Source organism: Crocodylus porosus, unplaced genomic scaffold (assembly GCF_001723895.1).
Source record: "Crocodylus porosus isolate Cpor-Errol unplaced genomic scaffold, CroPor_comp1, whole genome shotgun sequence".
In the NCBI taxonomy this organism is placed as follows: Eukaryota; Metazoa; Chordata; order Crocodylia; family Crocodylidae; genus Crocodylus; species Crocodylus porosus.
The window spans coordinates 8,964,174-8,976,818 of NW_017728914.1; the positions used below are offsets into that span (position 1 = coordinate 8,964,174).

Genomic DNA, 12,645 nt, shown 5'->3' on the forward strand with positions numbered 1-12,645 from the left:
GGAAGACTCACCTCCTTGGTTTTGCTGGAGAAGCATCAATTGATGCATGCCAGAGTATTAATTGCCCTACTGGCTACAGCATTGCACTACCAGCTCATATTCATACTGTGGTCTATTATTACCCCCAGGTCCTTTTCATTCATGGAGCTGGTCAGTTTGGTGCTGCCAAACCTGTATGTGTGTTGGAGGTTGCTCATCCTGAGGTGGAGCACTTTACATTTCTCGATGTTGAACTTCATCAGATTATGCTACCCTGCCTAGGTCTCCCTGTATCTGTAGCCTATATTCAAGTGTGCCCACGCTTTCCCATAACTTGGTATCACCCGTGAACTTGCCCAGTGAGCTCTTCACCCCCACATCCAAATCATTAATAAAGTTGTTGAAAAGTACTGGACCACGCACCAAACCCTGCAGGACACCGCTGCCCACATCTTGCGTTGTCTTATAATCAGGGTTGTCTTCCATCTGACGCAGTTTACACCCTGGTGCACTCATTCAGCAGTTCTCATGCACTTACACTCAGCAAGTGGAACTGCAGTCTAAACAAGCACTGCACTCAAATTCATACACTGAAGAATACTGAAAGTAAAAGCATCTGTCTTGAAGGTCAAATGGTAGGGAAGATTCTCATGTTAAGAGATGGCATGTAGTCTGACTAGGTCAAAGGCACACGTTCAATGCAATTTACCACACTGGCATCTACAAAATGTATGTGGCAATTCACACAAGGCATCCTGAAGCTGTTTTCTTTACACATTATACTTTACCGTAATAGCCATTAAATAAAAATGTATCAAAAGAAAAAAGTATGAGACAAAATCTTACCAGAAACAAGATTACTTCAGTAAGGTTGCATACTACATCATGTGACTATCCGTCATATAGGATCACAAGATCCCTCAGTACATACGCTTATACTCTATAGCTCTATATTGGTTTACAAATTGTGTAGACCCATGGCCTAAATAAAATAATGATAATTTGTAAAATAGTAACTACAATCAGTTGATATTAAGCACCCACATCTTTCTCATATACTTCATGCTACATTATATAAATATATAAATGTTAACCTCATACTTCTATGCCAGTATTTTTATTTTCATTTTACAGATGTCCAAACCAAAACACAGAAACATTAAAGGCAAAACCTGCATTGGCTTATTTTCAAGCACATTCTGAATATCTATACCTCCAACAGAATTATTACCATAAATGAAATGTTGAAGTACAATAGTATGCTTTTTTTTAGCACTGCCAGTTTTGAAAGCAATAGCTATGTCCACAAAAGTCAACTGGCCACTAGCCTTCTTAAAAGTTTACTTTAAATGAGTTTCTCAGCATATGTTATCACATCTTCTACTAAAATTTTAACAGGATAGGAAATCATAAGTCAAGGTCGATGCTCATATTTGATTAATATTCATAGCTCATATTGAATACTCATTTGCAGAGAGGTATATGAACAATTTGAACAGCAACTGGTTGATGCGTACGTTCTCATTTGCAGAGAAGAAAAAATAAATTAGCATCTAAGAGAAGAATATAATAAAACTCTCATGTCAATTGAGTTCTCATGCCTTTGACACTGTTTCTCACCCCATGCTCATAAAAAAACAAGGCAACTCTGGCATCGATACCTACACAGTCAGATGGGTGGCAAATGGCTTGATGGTCGCACCCAGACAGTGGTGGTGGATGGCTTGTTTTCGACCTGGAGGGATGTGGGTAGTGGAGTTCTCCAGGGCTCGGTCCTTGGGCCTGTGCTATTCAACATCTTTATCAGCGACTTGGAGGTGGGCATGGAAAGCATGTTGTCCAAATTCGCTGATGACACAAAGATGTGAGAAGTGGGCACACTAGAGGGGAGGGACAGTATCTAGGTAGATCTAGACGGGTTACAGAGGTGGGCAGATGAGAATAGGATGGAATTCAATGCAGACAAGTGCAAAGTACTGCATCTAGGGAGAAGGAACCTGCAGCATACCTATCGGCTGGGGAACACCCTTCTCAACAACACAGTGGCTGACAGGGATCTTGGAGTCAATGTTGACTCCAGGATGGACACGATCTGCCAATGCAAGGAAGTGGTCAGTAAGGCTAACCACACCTTGTCGTGCATCTACAGATGCATCATAAGCAGATCTAGGGAGGTGATCATTCCCCTCTATGCAGCGCTGGTCAGGCTGCAGTTGGAGTACTGTGTCCAGTTGTGGGCACTGCACTTCAAGAGGGATGTGGCTAACTGTGAGAGGGTCCAGAGGAGGGCCACTTGCATGGTCAGGGGGCAGCAGGCCAGGCCCTATGAAGATAGACTAAAGGGCCTGAATCTATTCAGCCTCCACAAGAGAAGGCTGAGAGGGGATCTGGTGGCCATCTATAAACTCACCAGGGGGACCAGCAGAAAACAGGTGAGGCTCTGTTCCCCTGGGCACCACCTGGAATAACAAGGAATAACAGCCACAAATTGATTGAAAGCAGGTTCAGGCTTGATATCAGGAGGCACTACTTTACAGTTAAGGCTGCCAGGCTCTAGAATGGGCTTCAAAGAGAGGTGGTGCTCTCCCCTATCTTGGGGGTCTTCAAGAGGAGGTTGAATAGATATCTGGCTGGGGTATTATGATCCCAACACTCATTCCTGCCTGGGGCAGGGGGTCAGACTTGATCATCTGCTCAAGTCCCTTCCAACTCTAGAAACTATGAAACAATCTTCTTGACATCTGAAATTTGCTGACTATGTAGCTGGATAGATACAAAATGAACTGGATGCCAAGATTAAGCACAGCACCACTGTCATGAACCCAGTACCCTGCACATGTAATTTCAGCTCTGATAGCTTGCATGCCAACAGATTTTTAACTGGTCATTAAGAAAAAAAATCTCATTAGAAAAGGACCATAAAATACGTATTATGTGATAAATTATAAGACAATGGTAGTTTTGTGCCAAGTTTACAGTGTTGGGCTGGAGGAGTAGGAGAATGGGGAGAATGTTGTTCATGGTTAATTTTTATTATAAAACTGACTACACCTGTCAAAGATGGTTATGCCAACCTTGGAATGTTTTTAATTCTTGAATGGGGGTGAGCAGTTATGTTAGCTGGTAAGTCACTTAATGAGTTTTGGTGTGCTGTCAAGGCCTGCACACATAAAATCTTTTAGATAATATAATTTTCACAAATTATAGACAAAAAACACATATACTAACAATCAAAACACTTGTTATAAGACATTTACATTTAATTTCAAAAAATAATTTTGTTCCCAATTTTTTTTTTGAGTAATGTATATAGAAGCGATTACATAATATCTCAAAATAAAGCCTCTTGTAAATTGTGTGTGGGGGTGTGCATGTGCATGGGGAGAGCTGACCTTGCACTAGGTCCCAGGAACTGGCCAAGGGTGGGGGAGGAAGGGTGAGAGTCACGGAGTGTGTGCAGCCCACCCCTCACATCCAGCCCACAGCTGCCCCCGTGGTGCTCTACATGGGGCTGAGTACTCCACACTCCTGTCTGCACCTGCCAGCCCTGACCCCGGCCAGTGCGCACAGCTTCCTGGCAGAGTTCCCTCTAAGCTGCGCAGGCATGCTCATGCCGCACTATCAGGCATGCCTGTGCAGCTGTGCTCATAACACAACTTAGAGGTAACGCTGCTTCCTGGTGGATTTAGTCAACTGGCAGGTGCCTGCTCGTTGGCCAGACCAAATCAGTTGGCAGGCCAGATTTGGTCTGTGGGCCAAATTTTGCCCACCCCTGTCCTAGAAAGACAGAATAGATTAATTATCAAAATGCAAAAGTGAATTCATTTGATAGCAGATGGCTATAGAAAAAAGGGGGGGGTTCCCTATTTTTTGTAAGTACTGAACTGTTATTTCTGTTTTTAACATATACATTGTTTTCTGCTGATTACTATTCTGTTGTCCTGATGGTTTTTTCAGAGAAGTCAGTTTCACTGTGTAACCAAAATGTTTTCAAGGTTTTTTCAAAATATTTGGCATATGAGCAATAAACCAGCTTTATATAGCAGGAAGCTTTAGGCAAACTACTTGCAAGGAGCACATTATAAGCATTCATCACAACCTCAGATTTTACAGCATGCCACTGCATGATTTCAGGAACCCACAGTAATATAAAATATATTTTATTATTTGACAAACTATTATTTGCAATTTTTAAGAAAAATAGAATGTAGGTTTGACCCATTCCTACTGGTAGGCCCCACAAATCTCACAGATGGTTGCATATGTGTTTTTGATGATACCTACTGCAAAATAAACATTCATAATTCTATTTGAACCGACTTGCCCAAAGTTCTTACATGTATTATAAATTATTCAGCTTCTGGCCATTATAAACATAACCAATTCCAGTACCCATTTACAGCTCTGGAACTGGATTTCTTTGAGATTCTAAGGTCCTTATTGGATTCAGATCCACACCCAACATTATGCAGTACGACTGAAAGTAACCTCAATTTCCTTGAATTATTATTCTGAAAAATATATTTTCTTGTATTTAATTCTAAGGAAACATTTATGCACTTCATATCACAAAATATTATTTTTCAGTTTCCATTTCAGGCATCCTACTATGGGGGGCCCCCAAGCATTGCAAGTGGAAAATATTGAGAGAGAAAGCCAGCAGGAGGGGAAAAGAGTGTTCATTCAGACTGTTCAATTGCAACTGTTGTCTTTTTATTTTCAGAAAAATATCTGCTATTCTGCAAATGCTGACTAGGTGGTCTGGACTACCCTGCTGATGCCAAAGTATTTATAGATTTCACTCAAACAACAGTTCTTCAGACATGCTTAGCCTTGTACTTGGATGAACTAGAAAGTAAGGACCATACATCAATAACTGCTTTCACAGAGTCCTTTTGGATGCTATACTTTTCTCAGTCACAAGCCACTGATTTTTGTTTGGCTTTTTAAGAAGATTAGTTTCAGCTGCTGAAGTAAAAGGATGGGACAAGAAGAGAAAGCATCTCTGAAAGATTAATTTCAGTTTAATATTAACGGATATGTTCCTACAGGAATATTATGCATCAAAAATGCTAGTGCCCAAGCCAGTTATTATATACTCTGTAAAAAGAAGAAATATTTAGCAGGTCTACAGTTCAACACCGGATTTCTGAAGGGCTAACTGTCAACAAAGGGGGCATCAGAAAAGCAGTATTAATATTTATCTTTACATTACATTAGTTAGGATTAAATATACCTTATTCTACTGTAATTTATACTTTTGTTACCTATTAAACAACAATGTTGCAAAATGTATACATTAAGGTTTCCAAATGATCTCCTTTATAACTTTCTCCTTGGATTCAGGATTAAATTATTAGTTCATCCTGTTGTTGTGTCTAACTAGTTAGCTATCTTTCTAATAAAATAATATTTAAAGCTACAAGGGGAAATTGAAAATAATTTCCCAAACAAAATACACCAGCTAAGAAACACAAATGATAACAAGCAGCAAAAGGAACACAGTTAAAAAGCAACACTTAAAACTGTCATTTGGATCTGGGGTATAACCACCAGGTACTTTTGGAATGACCTAATGAAATGGGTCGCAAAGAAACGCGTTACTTGCAGACCTTAAACTGCGATTCAATGGCCCAGCAAAACATAAAAGTACGTCCTGTACTACTGAAACGGAACAGCCTAGATTCTGTTGATTTTATGAGGCAGCCACACCACCGCAGAATCAAATCTCAGCAAGTTCGATTCCAAGATGATGGTACAAGCAAAAAGCCAATGGGTGTCACTGATTTGGACATCGAGCCTCCCAAAGACATAGCATTTGTGACTGGACAGGCACAAACATCTAGGCACCAGAACTTGTCAAACTACCCCCTTGCTTTTCCAAGGGCTCCAAAGGGGCTTAAGAACATTGCTATTCAGACTTCTCCTAGCCTCAGGAAACACTTCCCAGTTTTTAGGAGGAAAAAACTGATAATAAGCAAGTCTCTAACAGAAATGCCAACTGAGCCTGAAAGCACTGTCCATGTCAATGGCAATCTTTCTGAACAGGATCTCCTGTCCTCACACTTTTCTTATTTAAGGATAACTGAACATTTAGAAGATGGATCTAAGAAAGACCAAATAACCAATCATTTATGTCAAGGAGTGCCTAAAGCACAAAGCAATGGACCCATCCACCTGGATGCAGATGCTTTCTCAGTACTGGAAAAGGCAACTGTTTCTACCCAGGTGCCTGAATACATACATCTGAGTTCTCCATATGCCAACAATGCTTCCATTTATACTCTGGACATGCCTATCGATTTAAGTGACTCAGCACATTCTTCCATTGCAATGAAACAATTGAATGAAAGTAGTATGCAACCATCAAATTCAAAAAGATCTTACTCCTGCTTGGTGAATACAAGTAACTGCAATGAAGTTAATGCACAGCCTGATTCTTGTGAAACAGAAAAAAGTGATTCTGAGTTACTTGGATCAAATGAAGACTCCAGCACTACTCCATTATCACCTCCATCAAATCACAGTTCATCATACTGTTTCCCCAGAGACCATCAACAGCTTGCACTGCCTGAAACAGATTCTGACTGTATGACACTGACTAATGATGATCAGGCAGTAATGTCATTGTCCAGAAGTAGTGCATCAAAATCTGTTCCTTCATATCAAACTGAAACTGAGAAAAGTTCTACACAGCCAGATGTACCAGAGTATAATGATTGTTTAGGAAGTTTTCACATAAAGTCCTATCTTCCAAGGAGTGAAATAAAACCACAAACTAACAAAGAGATTAGAGAAATAAATCAAATTCACTTGGCACATGGTGAATTATGTGCCCTACAAGGCAGGCTGCAGTCCGTAGAAGAATCTTTGCAGTCAAACCAGGAGAAGATTAAAGTCCTCTTGAATGTAATTCAAGACCTGGAAAAAGCCAGAGCCCTCAGTGAAGGGTATGGTGTATTTTAATATTAAAAAGCTATTTTACTAAGTAATTTATCAAAAGTCAAAAGTAGCTGTTTGCTTTCTTTTAACCTTTGCTGTCAAAAATCTCTCTTTGAAATATTTTTAAAAGATTTTGGAAAACCATATCTTATCTAGAATTTCTGATACTTGAACCATTTTAGACAAAAACAGATGCCTTCCTAGTTCGGCTTTACTTGATAGTGAATGTTGGTTGAATTAGGGCGGGGGGGGTTATATAAAATTCATATCTTGACTCAAGTTATGGTGTCATAAATATATTAGCACATGAATTTTATAAGTTGGTCTCAGTTCAGTTATAGGCTGTCTCACACAAATGCATAAATTCAAAGGCATTAACAGTGGATATCAGACATCATTACAACAGAGCTTTTGTCTCACTACTACAGTTAAGTCTATGGCAGCTTAGCTGTACCAGAATTTTGCACTGGCTAAGTGTACCTAATACCAATGCAGTTTATTTTAACAAAAAATGGTTCTGCATTCCAGGCCTGCCTTCCTGAGCAAAATAAGTTATTGGCCAAAGCACTACATCTACATGAGGGATTTCTGCCAAGACAGTTATGTGGATTACATTTTATTAATCATTAACCAAGAAAACTAAGACAACAGAAAGGGTTACCAATTTAAGAGTGGTGACTTAAGAACAAGAAAAAGACATACTGGCAGGACAACAAAGTACATTTCTATCACTTGTATTCTGAACATTTTCATGTTTTCAGCAGGTGCCTGATAATTTAGAACCATGCACATGCAGTAAAACAACATGTGAAAATTATTAACTAGAACATGTTTGAGGAACAGCAAGCCAATGTTTTAAAATAACTGTTCTTCATACCGGTAAGACCCATATAAAGCAAAAATGTATGGCCTGTAGTAATGCTTCATGTTTTTCAGCAAAATCACTAGCCCCTCTTGCAGCCATGTGATTTATGCATCTAAAATGTGCATTAGACTTTAATGCTAGGTACAGATATTAAAAAAAGCCTGAGGGGAACTGATTTCAGTTACACAGTCTTCTATAAGTGCCATAGTTTATATTGGTACAGTACACACATTCACTCTTTGGTAGGGGGAGCAAATCTGAGATTGGGTTCTGCCATTTTTAAACCAGTCTGTATGTGCTGAACTTCTGTTATGTTATGGATATAGACCAGTTGTCTGCTGAACTTCTGTTCTGTTATGAGTATAGACCAATTTCCAATCACTTATACCATTAAAAGTGTAATGTCTGTACCTGGCCCAAATGGGACAGCCTGTCTATATGACTTTTAAAAGGCATACAGAAGTAGGCCCGTTTCCATTATTAGTATCTCAAAGGTGAAAGGATAAGCAAGGATGTGGTTATGAGCCACATTTTTTCCCATGATACCTTTTACTGGACCAACAACATAGTTAGGGGAGATCTTAAGCAAACTTTTGGGCACAAAGTAAGCATCTTAAAATAGTTGATTACTTCTGTACTGTTTTACAGGGTATGTAATGTCTTATTAATACTCAAACTTTAAGCAGTGGTTCAGAATAGACTGTATCTGCACATTACAAATTTTATAGCTCTATATAAGGAAATAAATAATAATGAATCAGGTTGAGAAGTTGTCTATTGTTTAAAAAAATGTTACAAATAATTCATACCTCATTGCTTTCTATGAAAAATAAGGGTCTAATTTTATAAAGGTTAAATGCAATAATAGCACATGCAAAACAACTATCTTGAACACCCAATTTTTTTTTCAGTTACCTCAATGAACATGAAAATGATATATGAAAATGAAATTGTCCAAAATGGACTATTTATAGGTATAATTGATGAGGATACACAAGTAAATTCTATATTTTAGAATTAGACCCTGTATGTCAACAGTATGTAATTCTCATCTCTGGCTATAATTAAGGAGTGAATCCTACAAGATCTTTCATATTACTAAAAGATTCCAAAGCAGCAGAAATAAACTTTCACAAAAAGATGGGGCCAGATTTGGGATGGAAGTTGGAATACAAATCCTTGTAAGGAAAAAAAATGTAGAAAATGAACAAGAGCGGTACAAGATAGAGATGAATAATCTATCCCTATAAATGTTACCTAGATCAGGGGTGTTCAAGCCCCAGCACCTGGGCCACATTTGGCCCACAGTCCTATGTCTTCCAGAAAATGGGGCGCCACAGGGGTTTGGAAATTTGATGGTGGGACAGCGGTGATATTAGCACACAGAGCTGGTTAGGGGCTGTGTTAGGCTCCAGGGCCCAATCCCAGTGTGGAATGCCAAATTGGAGTGGTACCAGGCTCCCCAAACCCCATGAGCTGAGGTGGGAGGGGGCACTGCTACACCTCCAAGAACCAGTCCTGGCACACAGGGCTGGGAGGGCGCAGTACCAGGCCCCAGATCCCACTTCTGGCACGCAGGGCTCAATACGGCCCACAGGGTTGAACACCCCTGCTCAGTGGATAGGCCAGGCTTCCTCATGCAGAAGTCTTCCCTTCTTAGCTGAAATGCTTAGTCTGAGGGTTGGATTTGTCTTGGTGTATTTCAGCTATTTCAACAACCAATTTTCTAGCCACACTAAATATGTATTGAAACCTTCCCATTCACAGTATAAATATTATTTAATTGATGCATTAAGTAAATATATAATACATTTTTTAAATCATTTAATCATGGATAATTTATTTTAATCATTATAGTCATGTAAATATTTTTGTAAGAAGATACTATGTTCTAACTTATTAATTCCAATGAGCTTTATCAAGTCAGTTTTTTTAAATGTTAAAGTCTCATCTCAAGCACTTCTTCACATTCCACAACTCCAAATTGCTCCTCACTCCCTAATCCTGCACCCAACATTTTCCTTATTCATTTTCATCGATTTTTTCCTGCCTTTCAAAACCATCCCACTGTATAAACCTACTGCCCTTCAACACCATCCTATTTTCTCTAAATGAAAACCAGATGGGTATGAACCTGACATTAAAAAAACAAACATTTATAAATTACAAAACTAGTCTATCCTCAGTTGGCAAAGGCCTACAAATTCAGAAGACTCCATAAAGGTCTGACTATGAAACATCCGCTGTATGAACATGCGGTATGCCAAATACTGACACACAGGGTTAAGGAAACATCTGCCCAACCTTCCTCATCACACTGAACAGGATTAGAGTGACCATCACTTATGAAAGCAAACTTCCTGGTATTTATAGATCTGAATATTCAAGAGAACAGCAGCACTGTCAGTTAAAACATAGATCAAACCATATGTACTTTCTTCCCTTTTATTCTGTTAATGCACTGTTGAAGACTGGGATACTTATGAGTTTCTTAGCTGGCTCTGTTCAAGCTTCAATCCATCTTTCAGAATTCTTTAGCGACTGTGATAGTAAAACTGTATGGATGCAAGGTATTTTTTTTTATTTTTTTATTTTTTTTAGCAATACAGCTACATGTGTTGAGAAGAACAATGGCAAGGTTTATTTTGCAATATATCCCTACTGAAAAGAATAGTCAGAGATTAGCTCTCAGAAAAGCCATCAGATCATAATTTAGGGCATCTTTTAGGCCTTATTAACTCATTATTCAGTTAAACTGCATTAAACTTAATGGACTGGATCCTCGAGATGTAAATGGCCACTAAACAGGGCTGCCTGCTTCATGTTACTATATCATTACTAAGATTGAAGTCATGTGTGAGAGAACTCTAGCCTGGCCATGAATATATCCACTGATAGCTAGTCTACAACTGTGCCAGTTTGCTCATTTTGTAAAGACAGACAGAAAAAGATTTGTTTCCTTAATTTAATTTGCAAATATAAAAATTATCACCCAGCAAGATGTTGAAATAAGAATCCACAAAATAACTTATTTTTGATGGAAGTAATTATGTTTATTTGCTTTCATGGGCCATTTAAAATTTCAGTCTGAAAGGGAAAAAAAAAAGAATGAGAGTGAAAAAAATAGCAAAAGGTATAAAGGGAAAGGGTAAGTTTCCATATACGGAGAGCATAGATCTTTTGAATGCTTTCAAACGTGTTTACATAAAGATGCCTTCTTGCAATTAAAGTGTTCTTAGAAGAATTAATAGTTATACTGAGTAGCCAGCCTTCCAGAGAATCTTATATACTGTAGTTATGACAGTGCAAGTTTAAAGACAGAAGGTTAGGATGAAATATGAATATACTGTATTCTTTGACTGGCTTAAAATCAGACGCTTTATATAATAGATTTTGCTGCTTAATTTATGTTTATAATAACAAAAATGCACAGAGAATGGCATGTTGTGATAAGAGTCCTACTTTGTCAGCGTACAGGTTTTTATGAATTGAATGAACTATTGTCCATTGCAGGCGCAACTTCTACCGCACTGGCCAAGACCTCAACAACTGCAGCACTTGCCAGAACACTGCATGTATCATTTACAGGTACTTCACTACTTCATGCTACTTGATATAGTATGTATAGATCTTACAATAGTGTAGCTGTGCTATTGTAAGGCATAGGAAAAAACATTTCTTAATTATTTAGAAAGGTTCAACATTTAAGAAAATTAAACTAGACATTTCCATTGACATTATATAGCATCATGTTCACTAACATGCTTTGAAATCCTGTGGGGAATTCTCTATGGATTGGTTTTCCTTTGGGTGTTATTTCTTTAAAGCTTATGTTTTTAAATGAAATTAGATTTTAGGACAGATGAATAATCTGCAGGACCAACTTCTTTTCCAGACTCAAGTTATACTTGCTGTTTCATGTGAAAAGTATGCAAGTATAGTACACAAATGAAATCACATTTCAATTCAAATAATGTTATTTTCTTTGAAAGAGTGCAATTTATTTATTTTAATTAATCCTATAATTAAAGTTTAACTTAAATAGTTAGTTGTAGCCAAATAACTTTGCAGTACTTTCTGGAAGCAGTGAATATGCAAGTTTAAATCCATCAGCTCAGTACAAGCTTGTAAATCTCTCTTGATGCTGGCTGGACTCAAGAACCTAATCATCAAGGAATTTAAATGGCTAATATCCATTGATTTCCCCTTCCTTACTTTAGAATTGTATTTCAGTTGGCACCAGGAACCTGAATTCACTTGAAATATGCTATTAACACTCTTTGTGACACAAGATCAGCATCAAGTACGTGCTCATCTTAAACCAAAATAAGCAGTTGTACAAGTATGTATTTTCCACAGCTAGGGATCCTGGAAGTAACTTACAGTTCACAGGAAGCATCATGATTTTTTAAATATATCATTACAGAATTTGACAGTAAGTGACAATTGTAATATGGAATTCATAGAGGGGGGTTTTGTGTGTGTGTATATATGTGTGTTCAGAATTGGAGATATTAGGATTGTGGTTTTTATTACTTTTAGCTATTCAGTTACTACAATCATTATTACTTTAATTGAATACAGTTCTAGTTTGGATCTGTTTTCTAGAGGTTTCCCACTGTTTGAAGAACGTTAGGCTACAAGATATAGTGCTGAGATAGAACTGCTAAATACAGTTGGGTAAGGGGAGGCAGTTTTATCACAAACACAGACAGATTGCTGCTTTGGTGCAGCTCTTGGTATAGGATGCAAACATAGAATGACAGAACAAGGATCAGCTGGGGCTTAGGGTCTAAAGATAGGACAACAGGTTCAAAATAAATGTCAATACCAGATGACACGTACTCTTTTCATACAGA

General features: G+C 38.1%; 2 protein-coding genes across 2 annotated transcripts in view; one reads left to right on the plus strand and one right to left on the minus strand.

Annotated features, from left to right (window-relative positions):
- DOCK2 (dedicator of cytokinesis 2) overlaps nucleotides 1-12,645 on the minus strand; it is a 519,632-nt gene that overhangs the window by 297,168 nt on the left and 209,819 nt on the right. The window lies entirely within an intron of this gene.
- FAM196B (family with sequence similarity 196 member B) overlaps nucleotides 4,680-12,645 on the plus strand; it is a 33,316-nt gene continuing 25,350 nt past the window's right edge. Inside the window, exons 1-2 of the mRNA XM_019534854.1 lie at nucleotides 4,680-6,929; nucleotides 11,300-11,374. Of these exons, the coding sequence (XP_019390399.1) occupies nucleotides 5,560-6,929; nucleotides 11,300-11,374 (1,445 nt within the window). The 5' untranslated portion in view covers nucleotides 4,680-5,559. The remainder of the gene's footprint in view (nucleotides 6,930-11,299; nucleotides 11,375-12,645) is intronic.